Genomic DNA, 22,454 nt, shown 5'->3' with positions numbered 1-22,454 from the left:
AACTCCCTTTTCTTGCAGCATTTTCAAAGGGCCCTGGAACTTAAGAAGATGGTGCACAGGTAATCTCTGCTGCTGTCCTTTCCCTTACGCTTCAGTTTGACATGTTCACTCTCCTGCCCTCCTCTGATATCCACTTCATCTTGTTAGGGGCTCCTCAAAAAGGCAAATAGGTGTGAAGCAGGCAAACAGCAGCCCTTGTTTCCTTGCTTCCCATTCTCTGAAGGAAAATTGGAGCAAGTTTTTGTTTTTTTAGTTTTTAAGGAAAATTCAAATATTTGTTGTCTGGTACCACACTCACCAACCATGTGGTAGGTACGCAGTAGGTGTTTATTGAATGAATGAATAAGAAAACTCAAAGATTAAGCTGTATATCTCTTATCACCTGGGGAGTGTTTTTAAAAAAACAAAGGTCTTAGGACTTCCCCAGTGGTCCAGTGGTTAAGATTGCTCGCTGCCAATGCAGTGGGTGCGGGAGTGGGTGGGGAACTAAGATCCCATGTGCTGCATGATGTGGCAAAAGATTTTTTTTTTAAGCCTTAACCCAGAAGAAGATTCTGACTAAAATGGCCTAAGATTAGATAGGATAAGCCTGTTTTTTAAGGTTTCATAGGTTATACCCAGAGGTAGCAAGGATGTGACATAAAAGAATGCATATAGTTTTCATGGGAGTCAAGATTGATGCAGCCTTTTTTGTAAAATCTATCAAAATTTTAAATTCATAGATCCTTTGAACTGGCAACTCGACTTCTAGGAATACCTTATACACATACCTACAAAAGCAATAGAATGCACACATACGAGTATTCGTGACAATATTGTTTATACAAGTAAAAAAGCTAGAAATAACATGTAGCTGGTGAAATTATGTTATAAAAGTACTTGGCAGCCTTTAAACAGAATGAAGCAAATCTCTAAGTGCTGATGTGAAAAGTCCAAATTGTTACGTAATACTGCTTATGTAAATGTAAAATTTCATGTTAAAAATAAAAGTTATACTTGCTGATACATGATAAAAATTTTTCTATAAAGATGCACAAGAAACTGATAACTTTGTTGAGATGAACTGGGGCAGAAGAATGATGCTTCCAGCTTTCATTTAATATATATTCCTGTATGTATTTTTCAGTCATCTGTAAAAAATACTTGATTTTTTTAAAGAAATGTCAACAAGATTATCTGAACAGAGGATATGGGTGTGTATCACATGTGTATAATCCTGTTGTGTATTAGAAAACCTTAACAAATGATTCCAGAGTGTCTAGCCAAGACGGAGTATCACTGGTATGATGGAAGGAATCAGTCTTTAGATTGGATTTGATACCCAGGTCTGCCATCAGGTGACCTTGGGCAACTCACCTGAACTACGTTTCCTTGTTTGTATAATGCAAAAACTGATACCTATGACACATGGTTATTATGGTGATTGAATGACAGACTTCCTATTAATATACGCTAGGTTCTAAATCAAGGTTTCCCTGGTGGCTCAGACGGTAAAGAATCCGCCTACAATACAGGAGACCCAGGTTGGATCCCTGGGTTGGGAAGATCCCCTGGAGAAGGGAATGGCAACCCACTCCAGCGTTCTTTCCTGGAGAAGCTAAGCCAGTACTAGTCACCTTTTCAAGGAGTTTGCAGTCTTCTCTGACAATGGTACAGAAGTTCTGATGAAGAGCCTCCTTTGACAGGGTTCTGTCTCTCCTCTTAACTCTAACCTATTCAACCCCTACCTTTGTGCCTGGGACAGGTGGCGAAATTCACACACTCACTGTCTGTGGCAGATAACATTAAGCCAGAGGAGAAACCCATATGCTATCCTAAGGATGCAGGACACCATGGTACAGGAGTTGGCACTGGCCAACAAGCAGTTGCTGATGGTGAGTTCTAGTGGCCTGAAGTTTCATCCTCTACTGCACTATTCCTTTTCCCACTGGGATTCCCAAGCTCCTGGTCTCTGCCATTACACCAGAGCAGCAACTCTAACCCTGAAACCAAAGCTCCTTTTCACCAATTCTTTGTATCCAGCTGCAGAGTCCCAAAGCGGTCGTCCTTACTCCTCTCACTTGGTAAAACTGCACCTAGTTTTAGTGCCTAGCATCTGCCTCTGGGAACCTCTCTCCCTGGAGTCCCCAGTTGCTGTCATGTCACCATCTTTGTATCCCAGATGCCTAGAAATGTTTGTGGTTTTTGGTGTGTTCTCAGAAAAGATGTGGGTCTGCACACCCACAGAGGAAAAAATGGGTTGGCTTCCCCTCCAAAGTTTAGTCTTTATGCTCCTGCTTAATTTTAAGCCATAGGTAATTCCAGATCCAAGAGAAAACGGGATAGGAAAGCAACCAGGGAGAAAGAATGAGGAAGGCGAGTAAACAGGGAAAATATCACACTCTTCTACCCACCCCACCAGGTCCGTCAAGCTGCCCTGCACCAGCTGTTTGAAAAGGAGCATCAGCAGTACCAGCAAGAACTAAATGAGAAGGGCAAAGCTTTTTACATGGAGAGACTCTGATGGCATTTGAAATACTGTCCTTCCATTCTCACCGCATCTGCTAACCTAGCCTTCTTGAGCCCCACTCCCTCCAACGTCCCTTCCTAAACACACCTGGATATAGTTATCTGCCCAGAGCTTAAGACAGTGTTCCCACTCTCACATCTCCTGTTCTTGTCAAGCCCCAGTGCTATCTGGAAAATGATCTATGAAACAATGGTAAAAACAAGAGTGACGCCTTGTGGTCAGAATGAGGTATGCAGTACTGACGTGAGTGGAGGGGAGGTGGATAGATGGAACAACGTGAGCAGAGCATCCTGATTTGGTTTAATAAATAAAGCTAGTTCTTAAAAGTTCAGACTTGGACCACTGGTTTATTCTTTGAGCCCACTTCAAAGTGTTTATTCACAGCTGCCAGTATCTTAATACAGCTTTCTGGATTTGCTCACCACCTCTCTGATCTCACTTCCACAGATCTCTTCTGTACACTTGGACAATAGCTCTGAATATGCCTATTAATCCACAGGCATTATGGGGCTTGATGTCAGTAGGACTGGATTTTATGTTTTGACTTTGCCAATTATTGTGAGACCTTGGAAAAGTCTCTTTCCTCTGAATTTCCGTCTGAATGCTCACCTCTTCGAAATGACAGGGTTCCAAACTCAAATGCCTTCAGGGGTTAGGCAGGTAATATAGCAGTTATGAGGGGGAAAGAAATGGTGGGATTTATGGGGGACTATAAAAATGGAAAATCCCATGAGTGGAGGAGCCTGGTAGGCTGCAGTCCATGGGGTCTTGAAGAGTCGGACATGACTGAGCGACTTCACTTTCACTTTTCACTTTCATGAATAGGAGAAGGAAATGGCAACCCACTCCAGTGTTCTTGCCTGGAGAATCCCAGGAACAGGGGAGCCTGGTGGGCTGCCGTCTATGGGGTTGCACAGAGTCGGACACGACTGAAGCAACTTAGCAGCAGTAGCAGAAAGAGCATGTGACATCTTAATCCAGTCAAAATTCTGAAAAGTACTAATTAATCATACGCATCTATAGGCCACAGAGAACCTTACTCATAAAGATCCACTTTACATACAAATGATATCTCAAGCCAGAGAGACTCCCACTTTGCAGCCAGTAACAGGAGCAGAAACACACCCTCACTGATTAACTGCCATCATATTTATTTTCCCCTCATCCCTCACCTTGGCATCTGCATTCTCATTGGTGACTCATCCTTCCCACACTGATGATTTCCTGCTCTCAACACTGCGGCTCTGTCCACACTGCAAAACTCACACCTTTTCTTTCCCCTGTGCCCCAAGTCTGCCTCTGTCCTTCAATACGCCGTTTTCATCTTAGCTGTCAGAACTTCTTCCTCCTTTCCTCACCACACATGAGCACAGAGAGGTAGCAAGGTATAAAGAGAAAAGCACACACTTTGGAGTCAGGTTTGGGTTCAAAGTCTGGCTTCACTTCTTAATCGTGTATGTATTAGGTTATTTCTCTGAGCCTCAGTTTTCTCTTCTGAAAGTGAATATAATACCCATCTCATAGAAACATTATGAGGATTAAATAAGATAAATGTGTGTAGAGAGCAAGCGCAGCCCTTGGCATGCAGTAGGCATCCTCCCACTTCCCTCTTAGGAGATTTCCTATGACCCAAGCCCTTCACAGGGGCCCTGCTTGGCCCCCTGGCCAGCCTCCTTAGGCAGCTTAAATATCATTCTCCATCCCAGCCCTGTCTTTCTCTTTCTGTCCTAAATGTCCATTCATCCTCCAGTCTCCATCAGCCCTGCTTCCCAAGGCCTCTAATCTTTAGTCAATCACTGCTCTTGAGTTGTGACACCAAACAGTACATGGCTGCTCCAGGCTGGTAGGGAGGCAGGCGGTGAACAAGCCATGACAGGTATGGTGGGAGTTTTATAGGAGACACAACCATACACCTGTGTCCTGGGTTTGACCCATTAAGCTGAGACTGAGTCTCCCATTCCTTCAGCCTGTTCCTCCACTCTGTTCCCTATGGGTCTGTCTCACCTCCCTTCTCTCCTCTTTGTATCTGTCTCCCAGCCACCCCCTGCCTCATCATGGCAGCACAGCCTAGTGTTAGGAGAGCAGGCTTCCATATGACGGATTTGGGTTTGAATTCTGGCTGGCATTTACTGCCTGTGTGTTCTTGAGAAAGTAACTTTAACTTTCTGGGTTACAGGGCTTTATATGTAAAATGGAGATAATGCCTACCTCACTAGGTTACCGTGGGGATTAAATAAAGCACTTTGCAGAGATGATAACCCACAATGATGTTTTCGTGTCCTTTGATAGTTTTTCTATTTTTATTTCAACTGCATTACCTGGTTGCCCCTCACCTCCTGCCACATTCCCTCATCAACCCCTTTTATTTCTCTGCTGTTCATTTGGGCCCACGGAACACCCCACCCCTCTGCCATGATCCCTGACCTTGGCCTCTCTCCCCAGGGCTTGTCAGTGCCAGGCTAGCTCCAGTATTGGCAGTGCGGCCCCCTGCGGAGCCCATCGCCTCTGATCCTCTCTGCCTGCTCTGTCTGCTCGCATCACATCAGCTGAGTAATTCACCCCTTCATGCCTCCCCATCCCCTTTTCCCTCTGTGGCCAGTGCCTCACCCAGCTCCTCAGGCTCAAACGGACTCAGTCTGGTTTGAAATGGCTACACAGAAGGTACTTCCAGGAGAGCTGGAAAGCGTTCATCAGAGGCCATCTGAGGTTTCCGCCTGGACATGCCACCCTGTCAGTCTCTTCCTGGGAGAGCTGCTCCTCTCCTACATCAATATTTCCTGTCTCTGCCTCTGTTTCCCGAGTTTGCCAAACACTAAAGTCCTTTCAATTCCTGCTAAAATCCCCTTCCCGGCCTTTTGCCCTCCAGCCTGTGGTTCTCCAGGGCAGTCGAGGTTTCCAGAAAAGGGAACTAGAATTTGGGGCAGGTGTGGGTGTTAAGGGTAAAAAAGGAAGGTCAAGAAAGTAAAAAATTACACGCAGACTGAAAGCCATAAGACAACACCACAGGTGTCTACCTTGGGGCTTGTAGGCCCATTTGTTGGTCTTCCCTGGAAGGCAAGCCACACAATACGAATTGACTGGAGCTTGGGACAAGCTATTGATCTAGATCAAGGGCACCGTCAAGTTGGCAGATCGTTTGCGAGTGCACGCTGAGCGGGGTGGGGGTGTCCGGACTAATGGGAACAAGGGCGCATGGAACAGGCCTGGGGGCTGAAGCAGAGCCGCCGCCTCCCACCCCACGCTTCCATCCAAGCCCCCACCCCACCAGTGCGGCTATAACTCGGGTTGCTTCTGCCACAGTAGAGAGAAGCATCTGCCTGCCACAGGACATTCGACAGACCTGATTCTCTTCAGCAGAGAAACCTCCCAGAAAATCAGGCCCCTGTGAGGAAAGACCCTTAAAGAAGCCAGCTCAGGAGCTCATGTTGTAAGAAGCCCCAGAAGAGGAGAGTCCCAAGGACGGCAGGCTGTTTCCTGGCAGAGGCATTCTCCTCCCTCACCTTGTCCTTCTAAAATCCTGGTTTCAATTCTGCCAGGCGGGAGAGGCTGTCCTTAAGTCTTCTCTGGAGCCTGGGCTGGAGCCTGCTAGTAAGACAGGTCACGCTTATCTTCCGGACATCCAAGGGTGACTTTGAGGAGAAGCATGCCTGGAGGGCATGGGGAGAAGGTGAGAAGGGACAATATGGTGGGGAAAAGCAACCAAGCCTTCTGGAAGTTTCTCATGGCTACTCATCTCTCGTTCTCAAGAGCAGGCAGGTTCCAGGAAAGGGTCCGCTGAAAGGCCCTCAGCAGTCTTGTGGGGGCATTGGAAAGGTAAAGCAGGACGTGCAAGCCCCCACCCCCTCTCCCGGAAAGCCTTGGGGGCAGCTGGAGGGGAACTGAGGGGAGCAGGTGGCAAGGTTGACAAGGAGCTGCTGACAAGGTTGATCCTCTGAGCGCTGAGGCCGTGACACCAGGGGAAGAAACTGTGTTGGAGCTTTTGGAAAGGATAGGTGCCCGGATGCAGAGGGCTGCCAGATATTCTTCCTGGTTTAGGCTACCGTGATCAAGCAAAGGCCAGGCACTGGTAGCAAAGGATCCAAGACAGGGATGGCACGAAGACCCGATGAGTAAGAGCTGGCTGTCTTAGGAGGTGAAGAGCAGGGGTTGGTGCCCTTTCCCCAGAGAGATGGCTCTCAGGGATTGGTGCCTGACATGTCTGCTCTGCCCTTTCTTTGTAGTGGGGAGGAAGGCAGAGGGCCGCGAAAGCTCTTCTGCCTACTTCTGTGTGATATGTTTGATATTGGGTTGTTTAATTAGGAACCAACTAAATGTCAAACATATTCTTACAGCAGTAGGCAATTTGGCATCATACTCTTTCTTACCCCAACTTCTGGGGCTCTGGGGTTCCTGTTTTTTTTTTTACTGAACCTATTTTCTCCAGGACCCCTTTGGAAAACTAGTGGCTGCAACCCATGTGGATTTCAATCTTAACCTGGAGGGCTAGTGTGGGAGCGGGGGAGAACTGGAGTCTGGGTATCAAATCTTCCTCTATCTTTCCCTTGTGTGTGCATGCTAAGTCATTTCAGTCATGTCCCACTCTTTGCAATCCCCCGGACTTAGCCCGCCAGGCTCCTCTTTCATGGGATTCTCCAGGCAAGAATACTGGAGTGGGTTGCCATGCCCTCCTCCAGGGGATCTTCCTGACCCAGTGATTGAACTCACATCTCTTACTTCCCCTGCATTGGAAAGCGGGCTCTTTACCACTAGTGCCACCTGTGAAGCCTCTTTTCCTTGTACTAGAAGGGAAATGGCTCTGATCTTTTCCTGTCCTTGTGGTTTTCTCCTTCTTATTCAATCTCCCCACCTTATTATCCAATGCTTCCTGTGCCTGGGACTCCTGTTCCCTAAGGCCAATAGTAGGGGTCTTTGGTTTTTCTGTTTTCTTTCACGAGTCAGCTGATGGTTCTATCTGTGTCTTTACCTCTAGTGATGAGAAGCAGGTGTTTCAGTCACCCCATTGTTGGAGCCTAGTATCAACACCACCCATCTATCCTTGACATAATGACTAATGAGCACCATTTATATTTTTCCCTGGTAGTCCGGGTCACCTTGAACAGTGCCCACCTCTCTCTGGCATATTCTCAGATTGTATGGTGCCCGGGTCAGGGATCAACTACCACCTGTCAGTAGCAAGGCTCCAAGTGGAATGAACAGAGCCTGGAGCTAAGCCAGGGAGAACAGAGCTGGTAATGATGATGATGATGATGACTAGGGGCAGTGAAGAAGGGAGCAGAGGGTGAGAAGAGTAGAGAGCAACAAGACCTTGGTCTATGTGGGTATAAAAGTTCTATTTAAAGATCACTGTGGGGAAACGGAGGACGTGATCCTATCTGGATTACTCTGTCTCCCACTCTTCTTTCCCTGCCCACTGGCCTGAAACTCTGGGATGGCCATCCAAACCCCAACCCTACGCTCTTACTCCGTCCCCCTGGTTCTTAAGTGGGGAGGAATAATGTCTCCCTGCCCATTAGAGACTCTCAAAATAGCACAGTAACTTGATCTGGGGATCTGGGGAATTGTCAAGGATCATGGGTGATCTCCCCTCTTCACTGTTGCTCAGGCTCCCTAAATACCAGGAATCAAAACGTAAAACTCAACCAGTGGAATTTGATTAGTATCCAACACAGTCTGGGTGAGAGTCAGGGGAAAGCTGAAGGGCAAACCAGGAAAACTAGTCATGCTTTGGGTGAAAACTACCATTCTAGAATTGCCAAAGTACCCTTCTCTATTTCAGTGTCCTACCCCTCCCCCTTCCTTGCTCTTTTAAAATATGCATGGAGCTGCCCAGCGTGAGTGGAAAGTTTCAGGGTCAGGGAGAACCTTTTCCCTCCCCCACTTTCCATTGTCTAAAATCAGCCTCAGCTGTTCCCTAATTTTTCTTTGCTGGTGATGTCAGTCCATCAAAGTGTCTCACCCTGTGTTCCCCTGAGAACAATGATGGGGCTGGGAACACCATATTAGGAACAAGAGGTGGAGCCATGGGCAGAAATAAAGGCCCAGGTCTGGGGAGCTAGTCACTCAGCCAGCAGCCCCTCCTTTCTTGCCCTAGTCTCCAGTCCTCCAGTATTCACAGGTGAGCTCCCCAACGGCCACTGTTCAGGATGGAGGCCATCAAGAAAAAGATGCAGATGCTGAAGCTGGACAAGGAGAACGCTCTGGATCGGGCAGAGCAAGCGGAAGCTGAGCAGAAGCAGGCAGAAGAAAGAAGTAAGCAGGTAGGCCTTAGCCTTGGTCTCTCTTACCGGCTGGTGAACAAAACTGAAGTGGAAGAGTTTTGGTGGGAAAGGCAGTGACCACTGGTGCCAGCTCATCCTTTGGGCGGGAGGGACTCCTCTTCTTCCCCAGCCTCACAGCACACGAAGAGGGCATCTAGGGTATTTGCCTTAGACTGCCTGTGTGACCTTGTGAAAGTCAGTGACCCCTTCTGAGCCACAGTCTGTCTGCTCAATTTAAGTGGGAGTGGATCATGTTTTGGAATAACTCGTGACTTCTAGAGGAAAAGGTGGGAGCTTGGCATGCAGCATCTCTTTTCCCTTAAATGGGGTCACAGACATCGACATCTGAAGATATTTACCATCCCAATGTCTTAATGAAAACTCAGCGTGGCCTGGTCATTTTAGGGTCAGAGATTACAAGGTCACAGGCCAAGGCCATAGCAAAATTCCTGGGGCAGTTGGCTGAAACTGATGAAGAAGAAAGTGTGTTGTCTCTCTGAGGATGGTAACATAGAGGGTGAGCTCAGGGGTCTGTCAGGCTCAAGAGCCTAGGGTCTGAGTCTGCACTGTTGTGTATGTGTGTCTTGTGTGTGACTCTTGGGGCTTCCATAGCTGGAAGATGAGCTGGCAGCCATGCAGAAGAAGCTGAAAGGGACAGAGGACGAGCTGGACAAGTATTCTGAAGCTTTGAAGGATGCCCAGGAGAAGCTGGAGCTGGCAGAGAAGAAAGCAGCTGATGTGAGTATAGGGAAACTGGGGGGTGGGTTTAACCTATGCAAATAGATCTTCATGTTAATAACTGAATTCTAAACACACTTGGACATATACACACTTGTGGATTCTCAGAACATAGGCGTAGATACCCACATGCATCTTTCCCACATGCTGGTATACCCTTATTGGCACATACTTTCATTCTTTAAAACTTGCAGAAGTCTCATTTTTCTTACCCCCAATCCAGGAATTTAATTATCTTTCCCAGGACCTGGACAAAGGGAGGGAACTCCAAGTCCAGAGTGCTATCACTTACCCCACCTCCTCCCCCATGCCACATTCTTAGCTTTTGGGTCCAAGGACTGGCATGTAGATATGTGTATTAATAGGGAACCTCTCATCTCTCAACTGCCCAGCAGAGCTAGCTCAGATTTCACAATGGGACAAAGGAGGTCACACTGACCCTGGCCCTATATGGGTTTATTTATCGTGGGCAATGTGGGCATCTGACCTTATGCCACAGAGATGCCATAGAAAGCACTGCTTATAGCACAGCTGAGAGAATCTTAATATCAGAAATAAGAAGGACCAGGGAGTAAAGTTGTTACCACCAGACCTCACTCTGTGACCTTGACTAAATTATTCAGCTTCTCTAGGGCTAAGTTTTCCCACTTGAAAATGAAATAAATTCTCTTTTCCACTTCACGTTATCTCATAGTCGCCCATTTCCCTTTATCTCGTCAACCTTGAAGTTAACCACAAAGATAAAAGAGAGACTACAAGAAAAGATTTGTGGAAGAAAAGTAACACAGGAATCTTAACAGCAACAAAAGAATGTTCTGGTATTGATGGAAATACAGTCAATTTTCAGCATTGAGTTAGTAAGAAAGTATTTTTAAAATCACATTTGGTTTTGGAAAACAGCTAGAAACAGAGCAAGAGGTTCAGCAACGTTTTCGGATGCTCTCATTCACTTCTTTACTATTAGGTTTCCGATCTCCCTGCTGGCTTTTTGCCGCTTTCAGTGACCTGGGGAAGTGCTGAGGGTTGTTGAATATATCATGCCAGAGGTCACAGACAGAGAGCGTATTATATACATGATACATGTTCATAGTTTCCAAGAGTTTACGCCACTGCAAACTATTCATTCTTCCTTTGTGGAAAACTGTGAACAACACAGTTTACTCCAGGACTTTGGGCTAGAGCTTGATGGCCTGCTGGACTTGCCGAACTTAGGTTACAAGGATAGATGACTGTATCTCTCTGGTTCAAATAAATGGGCAGAGGATTAAGTTTTCACAAATGGACACAATGTCAGGTTGATAACAATTTTGTGAGATGTAACAAAATTGTAACAACTCTCTGGGAAAGTCCTTAGGCTGGTATAGCTAGTATATGGGTTTGAGGAGGTACTTCCAGGAACAATGAAAAAACAAACAAGATTAACCCGAGATTTGGGGAGAGAAAGAATGACATAGAGGCTCTAGACAATACACTGATACCATTGGGAAGATAAGGAATTTGTTGGAGATGAATTCTATTTGTCCTTACACACACACACGTAAGCACACATCAGCCCCCACCTAGACAGGGTCTACTCAGTATATTCATTTGAAAGAAACTTCTCATAGTCATATAGAAAGCTACCAAAACCATTTAAATATGTAAAGTATGGGTAAAAAAAACCTCATTCAACTTCTCTCCCTCTTGTTAGCTTTCCCAAAAAGTCATTAAGTCCCCTCAGAGATATGTAAGAGAATAAGAAATAGGAGAAGCTTGTAGGCAAGAGGCAAACAAACTTGGGGTTAAGATGGAAACCCATCTTTTGAACTGTGGTGTTGGAGAAGACTCTTCAGAGTTCCTTGGACTGCAAGGTGATCCAACCAGTCTATCCTATCAGGAAATCAGTCCTGAATATTGAAGGACTGATGCTGAAGTTGAAGCTCCAATTCTCTGGCCATCTGATGCAAAGAACTGACTCATTTGAAAATACCCTGATGCCAGCAAAGATTAAAGGCGGGAGGAGAAGGGGACGACAGAGGATGAGACGGTTGGATGGCATCACCAACTCAGTGGACATGAGTTTGAGTAAGCTCCCGGAGTTGGTGATGGACTGGGAAGCCTGGTGTGCTGCAGTCCATGGGGTGGCAAAGAGTCAGACACGACTGAGCAACTGAACTGAACTGAAGATGGAAACTGGAAGAAAGGTTTCTTTTCTCAAAGCTGGGGTCAGCAAACTATCGGGGTAAATGATGCTTTGGCCTGGTTTCCGACAAAGTTTTACTGGAGCATTTCCATGCCCATTCATTTACATATTGCCCTACTGACTTTCCCCCTACAAGAGAGTGGCAGCCACACACTATGGCCCACAAGGTTAGAAATATTTACTATCTGGCCCTTTACAGAAGTTTGTTGACTGCTGCCTCAAAGGGTCAAAGAAGAAAAGGAAGGCGTCTATGGGAATTGGGGAAAGCGCTAAATCAAGAAGAGGCAACAGGTTTCAAGTAGAGAGCAAGGGTCAGAGTCAGCAGCACAGAATATATGCGTCTTTGAAGGGAGGGTGCTCTTTCTAATAGGAAGGGAGTTCACAGCTCAGCTTCAGCCCTTGAGATTAATAAACAAGTAAAGAGAGCATATTCAGTTCAGTTGTCGCTCAGTCGTGTCCGACTCTTTGCAACCCCATGAATCACAGCACACCAGGCCTCTCTGCCCATCCGCAACTCCCAGAGTTCACCCAAACTCATGGGCATCGAAGTGATGCCATCCAGCCATCTAATCCTCTGTTGTCCCCTTCTCCTCCTGATCCCAGTTCCTCCCAGCATCAGGGTCTTTTCCAATGAGTCAACTCTTCGCATGAGGTGGCCAAAGTATTGGAGTTTCAGCCTCAGCATCAGTCCTTCCAATGAACACGCAGGACTGATCTCCTTTAGAATGGACTGGTTGGATCTCCTTGCAGTCCAAGGGACTCTCAAGAGTCTTCTCCAACACCACAGTTCAAAAGCATCAATTCTTTGGTGCTCAGCTTTCTTTACAGTCCAACTCTCACATCCATACATGACCACTGGAAAAACCATAGCCTTGACTAGACGGACCTTTGTTGGCAAAGTAATATCTCTGCTTTTGAATATGCTATCTAGGTTGGTCGTAACTTTCCTTCCAAGGAGTAAGCGTCTTTTAATTTCATGGCTGCGATCACCATTACTTTGATGTAAATATAAGGGAAAGAGAACCTGGGAGTCCTGGTTACCTGAGAAGCCAATGTGGAAAGCATAGGATTTGCTAGGACTCCTTGAACAAAGAAAGGGTGAGGGTGTGGCAAGGTCAGTCTGAACTTCATTTATTTCCTCCCTAAGTTCATCCAAGGTCCTTTTCATTTTTTAATTGTGAAAAATATGTACATAATGTAAAATTTGCCATTTTAACCATTTTTAAGTGTACAAGTCATTGGTGGTCAGAACATTCACACTGTGGTGCAACCATGTGGAAGGTTCTTTTGATCTGAGATGAAATCAGAAGCTGTTGAAGGTAAAACAAAAGGAGAATGCAATAGGTAGGACACACAAGTTATACTTTTTTCAAGGATAGGAGGTGAAAAGGATGGGGAGAAGAGGGAGAGGACAGACATATACACCTGTTGATATACTGTACTGTTGGTTACCAGGAAAACAATAGCACTAAGCCCCTTGCTGCCCATCCATCATGCTTTTAAAGGTCATTAGGAGTCAGTCCACCTGTTTCCCTGGATCAAGAGAAGATTATCTGTTCAAATCTACCAGCCTCAGGAATGCAGTGGTGCTCTCAACACTCATTTGGTTTTTCTAAGATGAAGTCTTCTGCTTCTTCAGTAGGGCAAGGGAGCAGTGCAATAGTGTCCCCTGCTGATCAGCCCTGAGATGACAAAGTCTCATTTTTATTTCCATGGATTATGGATATCTCGTTAGATTTCTCCAAAGAGAGTTGGGAAAGGTCTTAGGCCATCAGGGCAGAGTTTACTGAAACTTCAAACCCTGCTTTTTTTCTTTCCATTTCCTGGGTGGGTAGCAGGGGCAGGGGTGGTAAATCAGTGTATAGGTTACTCTCTCAAGCAAATTACTTACTGTCTGAGTTGTTTCTGTTTCCTCTGATTAGTCTAAATGCTCAGTATTTCTAAATGCAGATGGTTGAAGACAGCCTCTGGTGGTAGTGTCTTCAGAACAAGGCATTGAGCGCAGCACCAATGTCTTACTTATAAATCTTCTTGGGGGTCAGGATTCTTAATTTAAAATCCTGGTCGACATCCTAATTCTCTAGAGAAAAAGAGATCTGCAACACAGGAGAGGCTTATTACTATTACTTACTGAGAAGGTGGGAGGAATACAAAGAAATAAGAGGGAAGAGTAAAATCCTCCAGGCTCTTTATTACTGTGCTTCTAAAAATCCTGCATGGCAATGCCTGTAGGGGTGGTTTCTAACTGATAAATAGCTCCTGGGGTACCTGGAAGCAGTAGTAGTGTGAAATTGGTGAAAGTTCTAACACAGAGGGAAGGCTGAGATTCTCAATACTATATATGTTTTTCAGATGCTCCTATCAGTGCTGTTGCACAAAGGATCTCGTGACACTAGTCTGTAATAGAGGACTCCTTCTGATAAAATGGAGGCTTAAGACACATTCCTCACCTACAAAAGGAATTGTAAGCGATGATTAATTACAAAGTCCTGAATCATTCAAGGTTTGGAGAGGCTGGTAAATCACTGGTGTATACTGATTCTCAAAAGTATCAGGGGAAAAGACCAGTATTTTGAGTAGAACACGTTCATAACTGGTGACAAACAGAACGAGAATTTTGCCAAACTGCCCATCTCTTCACCCCCCATTAATTCCCTTCACGGACTTTCAGGAGATGGGAGAGCACCCACCTGAGCTGACTTTGAAAGGAGGCTGGAGAGCAGCACTCTTGAAGATGAGGCCCAGAAAGTCTTTTCTTAGCACTTGGGTTTGGAGCATTTGTGGGGTGGGTGAAGTAGAGGCTTGTGGGGTGTTTACGTTCTGGAGAGGCCACAGGGTGCCAGGAGTGAGAGGTCAACTGCGAGTGCGTAAAGGCCGCACAGGCCAACCATTGTGGGCAGTCTGCCCAGGGCCGGAGAGGCTTAACCACTACGCGCCTTCTGGTTACCATGGTAGCCCTCCCTCTTCCCAACCCCGCCCTCCTTTGCTGGCCGGAGGGAGAGTCTGGAAGCAGCCGCCCAGGGGTACTGGGCGGGCCCGCCCCTCGCTTTCTGCCGCCGGCCTCCGTCTAGTGGACTGCCTTCCCGCCCGCCTGGCGGTGGGAGGGCGCGGCGGTCGTAGCGTCACATCCGGGCGGGTGGGTGAGTTCCGGTATTTCAGGGCGGAGCAGGCGGAAGTAGGGGTGAGAAGCGGCTGCAACGCCGAGCGGAGGAGGCAGGACCCTGTAGGCAAGCAGGAGCTGGGTGGGGACCATGGCCGGGATCACCACCATCGAGGCGGTGAAGCGCAAGATCCAGGTTCTGCAGCAGCAGGCCGATGATGCAGAGGAGAGGGCCGAGCGCCTCCAGCGGGAAGTGGAGGGAGAAAGACGGGCCCGAGAACAGGTACGGAGAGGGCGAGGCGCGTGAGGGAGAGGCAGGCGCTGGAGCAGATGGGACCCCGAAGTGGGGCCGGATTTTTGCGGTGGAGCACGGTCCTTAGGGGGCCAGTATAATCCGAGATGAAGTTGAAGTCCGGAGGATGGGTGGGGCTTAGCTTCACTTGGACCTCAAGTAGGTGAGGGGGACACTGGCTGCTGGAGCAAGCAGACTTGACTTTTGAAGGAATTGAGCCTCACGGGGTCTGAGGCGTGGTTTTCTTCCTTTTTTCTCCCGGCTCATTCATTCAATCCCTCCGAGTCGGGCGCGGTCAAGGGAGGGGCTCAGCGGCCTCTCCCTCCCCCACTTCCCCGGTGGGGTGGGGGACTTTGCTCTCGTTTGGGGTTTCCGGCCCAAAGGGTGAGAGTAGGTGGTTGCCTCTCTGATCTGGAGGTGTGCAGAGCCGAAAGGGTGGGGGGTAGAGGGTGGGAACAGCCGGAAAGCCCCCGGCCTGGCTTGCTGGCAGCTTTTCCGCTCCCTCCTCCTGCTCAGGAAATGAGGCAGCAGTCGACTGAGGAAGCGCGGTGCCCTCCCTGGAGGAGGTTGAGGCCACAGCACCGCCTCCCATCCTCCGGTCTGGGGCCCTTTCCTCTTAGGGGGAACACTTGCAGCTGCTAAACCCACTCTGTCGACGTGAAACTGGAGGGGAGGAGATAGTACCTCGCTGCCTCTGTGAGTGCAAATGTAGGAGCCAACAAAACCTGCCTAGCTTCCAAGACTACCTGGAAGGCGGGATCTTCTGCCAGATTCAGGCCTTTATTGCTGAAGTGTGAAGAGTGCAAGCTGAACCGTTTAAGAACACTTCTTCCAAGCAGAGCTGATAAGCGAGAGTATGTGGTAGAGAATCTGATGGAGTGCCAACTTCTGTCAAGGTTTCTGGTTGCCCTAGGCAGTGTGGCTGATGGAGTTTCGAGGGGTCTCTTAAGTGACGTTACTACTCTGCTACGTTCCCAAGTACCCACTCTAGTGTCTTTTTTTTTTTTTTTTTTACGTTGAATATTTGTTCAACTAAAAGTTGAAACATAATATGCTCATAGATTGAACGGTGATTCTTGAAACTGCTTTCTGTTGAGAAGTGGTGGGCTAGTTTTAGTAAGCCATAGGTTTTCCACGATCTAGGGTGCAGTCTAGTGGGTAGAACTGATTTCCTGAGTTGAGGTTTTGGTTTTGGAGGATCCTGAGGCTGGAGGGGAAAGTAACTGTTGCTAAAATTTGAAGACCTAATGAAAGAACTCTTGTGGTTTATTGGTATTCCTTGTTCTCCCCTCCCCACTTTTGGCTGCTCTTTTGGGGAGTGGCTGAGAATTAATGTTTTGGGGAAATGAGAGAAGCAGCTGCCCTCCAGGTTAATACTTAAAGATTGTTAGAATAGTAATTTCTTTTTACAACTGGACATAGAAATGCTGGGAGCTTGGTTTCCTCAGTCACTCATTTCTCAGTGGATTTTTCCTCTGTTCATTATGCTCCTAACTTCTAATTATCATTCTAGTGAGATGAACTGGCTGGGTGACTCTTTATGACTAGGGACACTTTCTCATCTCCTTTGTTCTGGAGACCAGATCCCCTTAAAGGGGGAGACAGGGTGGCTCTAAGGAACTGGCCATGTGTTGACCTAGAGCCAGGCTCAAAGTAAGGGCATGCTAGGAATGATTCTAGGGTAGATGATGTCATTACCCCCACCCTCAGTAGCCCCCAGGACTTGGTTTCCCGCCTAGGATGTCCTGGACATTCACTGCACTCAGGATTTGCTAATTTTCCTTGCAGGGAAATTTCACTCCTTTTTTTTTTCCCACCTGGGCTCATAGGTGAGAGAGCAGAGTGAGCAGCTTCAGGTTTTTCTTAAGCTTCTCCCTCATTCCGAGCCTGCCAGATTTGCTTACTGAGCTGAGTGAGTTCTAGTGAGGAAGCCCTCACTCAGATGGGGAAGTAGATTGATAGTTAAATATTTATGAAACCAGTATTTTCTACAGCCCAGCTTGAAAAGTGCCTAATCTTTTGACTTTCTGCTCTAGTGAACTTTGAATTCCTCCTGAGGAAACACCTGTGGGAAGGGAGAGGGGGAGTGTCTGAACTACCTGTTATCCTCTTAGGGCATTCTGGAATGTGGATTTTGCAGGCTCTTCCCGCCTGGAGCTGGAAGCTCTGCCCTCCCTTATGTTATTGCATGCCATTAGTGGGATTGGCACGTAATTACTTTTCTGGTTGCTTTGTGTTATCAATCCAGCCCTTGTGGGAAGCTGAACGAGTCCAGAGCCAATTGAGTGGTTCTGGAAACCATCTCTACTGCTCTTGACCTGGAGATGTATCTTTTATAATGTAAGGTGAAGGTGAAGTCACTCAGTCATGTCAGACTCTTTGCGACCCCGTAGACTGTAGCCTACCAGGCTTCTCCGTCCATGGGATTCTCCAGGCAAGAATACTGGAGTGGGTTACCATTTCCTTCTCCTGGGCGTCTTCCCGACCCAGGGATCGAACCCGGGTCTCCCGCATTGGAGGCAGACGCTTTAATGTCTGAGCCACCAGGGAAGCCCATATATAATTATAATGTAGCAGCTTGTCAAATCCACTTTTGATTTTGAATCTCCTTTGTACTTTTTTGCGAAACTGAAACTTATGGCAACATAATATTTCAGTGCAGTCTTTTCCCTCATCTGTGTGTGTGTGTTGTGGTGGTGGTAAAGATAGAGTGGTAAATGTTTACTATTTTAACCATTTTTAAGTGTACAGTTCACCTTATCTGTTTTTAATACTTGTCTCCTAACTTCTGGTATTTCTCGCTCTTTTTTTTTTTTTTTTCCTGGTCTAAAAAATTTAGGAATACTATTGAGGGAGTGAGTGGGCTTTGAACAGCAGTTTGATTGTGGCCGTATTCCCAAATTCCTAGTCTGCAGGGGGTGGGTGGTGGTGGTGGTTAGAATGTCTGGCCATTGTGTAGCTCTCTTCTGTTTGTACGGTCTGATGGGATAAGCCACTGACTTTATCACCTTTCCTTGGTTGAGGTTTGCTTTTTTTTTCTTACTTCATACTAAGAGCACGTACTCATAGGGGAGAGGCAAATAGCCCTTTGCTCTGAGTGCCTCCGCTTAGTCTCCACCTTTGTTTACTCTGGAACAGATAACTGCTCCCTTCCTTCCAACTTGCCTCCCCCTTGAAATTTAAAGTCCCCAAGGACACAGTATCTCCCTGGGTAGATACATTTGTGAACACTGTAAACCAGAGCAGTCCTTTACTCACAGGGCTCAAGCCTAACTTTTCCGTTACTCTTTTCCTTTGAATTTCATCTCTGGCTTTTGTCTAAAAAGAGAAACCCTGGAGTGGCAGCATACCAGATTTAGGCTAATCCCCTTCTGTCCTTGGCCCTGATCTGCCTCTGAACACCAGTCTCCTGTCTTTTCTGCCTTGATGGGTATGGTGCTCTTGATGGGTATGGTATGGTGCTCTTGGGCAATCTCTTTAGTGTGAAGGATGGTAGCACTTAAACTCATTTCCTAGCTGAAGCTGTTGTCAGCCATCTTCTGAAGTGAGTCAGTCGCTGCTTTGTTCTCCTCTCTGGCCATGGGATCTTTGCTTACTGGGTAGGGAGAATCCTATTATTACCTGAAGGAAGGACCTCACAGTGTACCTCCAGCCTAGACAGGGGTGAGCGGGCTGAAAGATCAAAACCGCATGCTAGACCTAGGATGATAGACAGCATGAAGTTAATGTTTCCCATTGTCACCTGCAGAAGTTAGTCCCACTCAATCTCTGGGTACCACTTAATTGACCTGAAAGGGACAGGCATTGTGCATAGGTTCTGGCTGGAAGGAAAAGTCAGGTAGGTGTCTTCCCTTATTCCTTTAAATATTAAACAGATCTTGATTCTGCAAGCTTTTGTTTCACTGTAAAGAAAACTGATCCTCTGTAGGAAAAGAAAAAAATAGAACAGTGACTACCTTGCTCTCCCTCTGCTCCCCACGGGGGTCTCCAAAGCTTTTGCTGTGGGACTCCCATCATGCGTTCTTTTTTTGGTACGGGCTTGTTCAGTGTGCGCATGCTCTGATTAGGGCACCAAGATGTGTTTTCTCCTCCTCCCTTTTCAGCCTTGCGAAGAATTCTATTGTAAATGCTGATTTGTGGGAGAAACTGCCCGAGCCAGCTTGTTGTCATGGAAACTATACACCCCCGCCCCCATAGCCTGTTATCTTTACTTCATTTGGGTAACTGCTGGTGAGCTGGGTGGGGACTTAGATTTCATGAGCTTCCTTCAAATCTGGGTTCCGTCTTCTTTTTTTTTTTTAAGTTCTAGGCATCTGAAGATAGAGGGGTGGAGTAAATGATTGAACTGTCAGTTCTCAGTTCTTCTTTCACAGTTCTTGCCTGATTGCCAGATTCATAATAACCTTGACCTGTTAGCCTTTTTGAGCTTGTGAGGTGAAATCTGTGTTGTCCTAGGTTTCCTGAGACAGGACCAGAGAATACTTGTCTTTGTGCTATTTTGAATAGAGATGCAAACGGTTTCTTAGTAATTTCAGCTTATGTAGACATCTTGATTTTCTTTTCCTGTAGGGCATTGGTTATATAGCCCCAGCCCCTGCAGTTCCTTGAATCGCCTATGTTTGTATTTGGAAATTTTTGTGTGCTATGTAACCCAGTTCTTAACAGGAGTCTTTTGGGCTATATCCCTTCCCATAGGGGCTGGTGGCCCAGATTATTTCTATAGCTACCCCCACCCCTGACTACCAGGAGGAAATCAGGGTAATAGAATTCAGGCACAATCTGGGCTGTAGAAGAGAGATCGTGTTTACCAAGCATTTGGATAAGCATCTGAACTGTGTGCAGGGGAGATTAAATTCTTGTGCAGTTGTGACAGTCAGTGTACTTGCCACCAGCAAAGGTGTGGGGAAGGGAAGGGCAATCATAAGAGAGGCTTCTCTACCAGTAGAATTCTTGCTTATGTGGCTGCCTCCTTCTTCCCTTGCTTCTTATTCCATGGCCCAGGAAGAGGCATGGGATTACTTGGACTCCAACCTGTGCTTTTTATTGTGGAGTGGGAGCCAGGGAGAAGATTGTCATACACTGCAGTGGAGGGTGAGGCTAAGGGAGTGACTTGAGGAATAGATAGGGTCACAATTCAGAAATTCGGAGGGGTGGTGGTGGAAGGCCTGAGGGAACATTCTTCTGCCCCCAGTTTTTTTGGTAATGCCATCAAAGCAGATAATTTTCGCCCAAAGAAACTCCTTGTAGTCAACTTTTAAAACGCGGGAGGTGGGGGCCAGTTGAAAGGGTGGAAAGTTGGTATCCCAATATTCCATCCTTTTGTTTTCTGGTCTGAAGGTCCTTCTGGAAAACATTCTCTTGGCTCGTCATCCTCTTGTTGGGTGTGTTAGGGTAAGGTTATCAGAGGGTTAACAACTTGAGTTAAGCAGCAGATTAACAGATAATCCAAGATTCCCTCTTTGAGAAACCTTTATTTTTCTACTTTATGTGACACTTGGGAAAGCTGCTGCAGAATAAGACATGTCTCTAAGCCAGTACTCAGGCAGACCCCTTCACTTGGCTTACCTTTTCTGACACTAGCGCGTTTAGGAATTTGAACTGAGTCCAGTAAGGGGGTGGTACTAACTGACACTGGGCTGGGCAAGGAACTGAGTTTTGAAATGCTTTTCCTGTGGAACATATGGGAATTCATTGATGGGAAAGGGAGGAAAATGCCTGTCATAATACAGAGTGTATAATCATGTCTGCTCGGTCTTACATGCATCTGAGTTAAGTTCTACCCTGCAAGACTCTGGCTTCCTCATGGTAGTATTCAGCCCATCTTAGTGTCATAGTTCAGTTTCTTTTCACCATGCCTTTGCTTCCTTTTCCCATTCTTTCACTTAAACACAGGCTGAGGCTGAGGTGGCCTCCTTGAACCGTAGGATCCAGCTGGTTGAAGAGGAGCTGGACCGAGCTCAAGAGCGCCTGGCCACTGCCCTGCAAAAGCTGGAGGAAGCTGAGAAAGCTGCTGATGAGAGTGAGAGGTATGTAGCGGGGCCTCATGAAGTGTGGATTTCAAAAGTTGTTCATAATGGCTCTAATCAAACAGGTTCCTTAAAAACCTATTTTTTTAAAAACAGTGATCTGTCTTTACACGGGATCTTCTTTCCTTCTGTCCCTCATATTCTCTACATATGAAAACCAACAGAGTAAGGGTTAGCTGGATCCATGACCCTTGTGTAATTAGTGTTTCTCTATAAATAAATTCACCTAGTAATAGGATCGCTGTAGTGGCCTCCATTTAGCACCCACTCAGAGGCAATGGCACCCCACTCCAGTACTCTTGCCTGGAAAATCCCATGGACGGAGGAGCCTTGTGGGCTGCAGTCCATGGGGTCACTAAGAGTTGAACACGACTGAGCGACTTCACTTTCACTTTTCACTTTCATGCATTGGAGAAGGAAATGGCAACCCACTCCAGTGTTCTTGCCTGGAGAATCCCAGGGACGGGGGAGCCTGGTGGGCTGCCGTCTATGGGGTCGCACAGAGTCGGACATGACTGAAGCGACTTAGCAGCAGCAGCAGAGCGGTTCTCAAAGTGAGGTTCCAGACCAGCTATAGCAGGAATTTGGGAGAAAGTCCCATCAGCAGCCTCTGCCACTCATCAGTGGATCAGAGGTGGAGCCCAGTAATCACTGATTTAATAAGCTCTCTCGTCCCTGGCTACACTGTTAGAATCATGGGAGTGCGTGGTAGGGATCTTTGGGGAGTTTAAAAAATGCATCAGAATGCCTGGGTCCCATCTCAAATCAGTTAGAACCCATTGTGAAAGGGGCCTGGCTATTTTTAAAGCTCTCCAGTAAATTCTGGGAGAGTACTGCATGGCCTCACTTGCAGGATCTCAGTTCCCCAACCAAGAATTAAACCCAGGACCCAGCAATGAAAGCCCAGAGCTCTAACCACTAGGCAACCAGAGAACTCCCCCCTCCATTGATAATTCTAATGTGTACCCAGGGTTAGAACCACAGTCCTTGAACCAGCTCATCTTTGTTGAAAATAGCCAATTGGCTTCTTGCCACATGTGACTTAAAATGAGAACAAAAGTGTGTGATGACTTGCACAAACTAAGACTTTGCAGAATTAAAAAAATTCCTTGTTGGGAGTACATTAACACAGAGCAGCCATGAAAATAAATAAGACAGCTATGTGTATACTATTATAGAATAGTGGCCAAATTATAGAAAGTGAGGAAAACAAATTGCAGAGCAGTGTAGCATGGTTCCTTTGGGGCGTGGGGAAAGGTGATGAGATTTTTGGTATATAAAACATTTCTGGAAGGATTATCAGGTATTCGATTACTTTTGATGAGCAGGACGAGAATTAGGGAGACTTTT

General features: G+C 46.7%; 2 protein-coding genes and 1 long non-coding RNA gene across 15 annotated transcripts in view; 2 read left to right on the top strand and 1 right to left on the bottom strand.

The window, feature by feature from the left end:
- CFAP141 (cilia and flagella associated protein 141) overlaps positions 1–2,840 on the top strand; it is a 3,259-nt gene extending 419 nt beyond the window's left edge. The window contains exons 2-4 of the mRNA XM_005911518.2: positions 19–59; positions 1,745–1,874; positions 2,402–2,840. Of these exons, the coding sequence (XP_005911580.2) occupies positions 19–59; positions 1,745–1,874; positions 2,402–2,503 (273 nt within the window). The 3' untranslated portion in view covers positions 2,504–2,840. The remainder of the gene's footprint in view (positions 1–18; positions 60–1,744; positions 1,875–2,401) is intronic.
- The window catches only part of LOC138987199 (uncharacterized), a 17,543-nt gene extending 8,577 nt beyond the window's left edge, over positions 1–8,966 (bottom strand). The window contains exons 1-2 of the long non-coding RNA XR_011463603.1: positions 8,794–8,966; positions 6,010–6,156 (exon numbers count right to left, since the gene is read on the bottom strand). This is a non-coding gene — a long non-coding RNA (uncharacterized lncRNA). The remainder of the gene's footprint in view (positions 1–6,009; positions 6,157–8,793) is intronic.
- Positions 8,558–22,454, top strand: part of TPM3 (tropomyosin 3) — a 27,418-nt gene continuing 13,521 nt past the window's right edge. For 6 of the 13 annotated variants that reach the window (XM_070367249.1, XM_070367250.1, XM_070367252.1 and 3 more), the window contains exons 1-3: positions 8,558–8,766; positions 9,379–9,504; positions 20,971–21,104. In XM_070367249.1, coding sequence (XP_070223350.1) covers positions 8,653–8,766; positions 9,379–9,504; positions 20,971–21,104 — 374 coding nt within the window. In that variant the 5' untranslated portion in view covers positions 8,558–8,652. Of the gene's footprint in view, positions 8,767–9,378; positions 9,505–14,725; positions 15,070–20,970; positions 21,105–22,454 lie in introns of those variants that run through there. The other 7 variants (XM_005910036.3, XM_005910034.3, XM_005910033.3 and 4 more) reach the window with 2 other exon arrangements.

Source organism: Bos mutus, chromosome 3 (assembly GCF_027580195.1).
Source record: "Bos mutus isolate GX-2022 chromosome 3, NWIPB_WYAK_1.1, whole genome shotgun sequence".
In the NCBI taxonomy this organism is placed as follows: domain Eukaryota; kingdom Metazoa; phylum Chordata; class Mammalia; order Artiodactyla; family Bovidae; genus Bos; species Bos mutus.
This window is presented reverse-complemented; position numbering and strand designations above follow the sequence as displayed.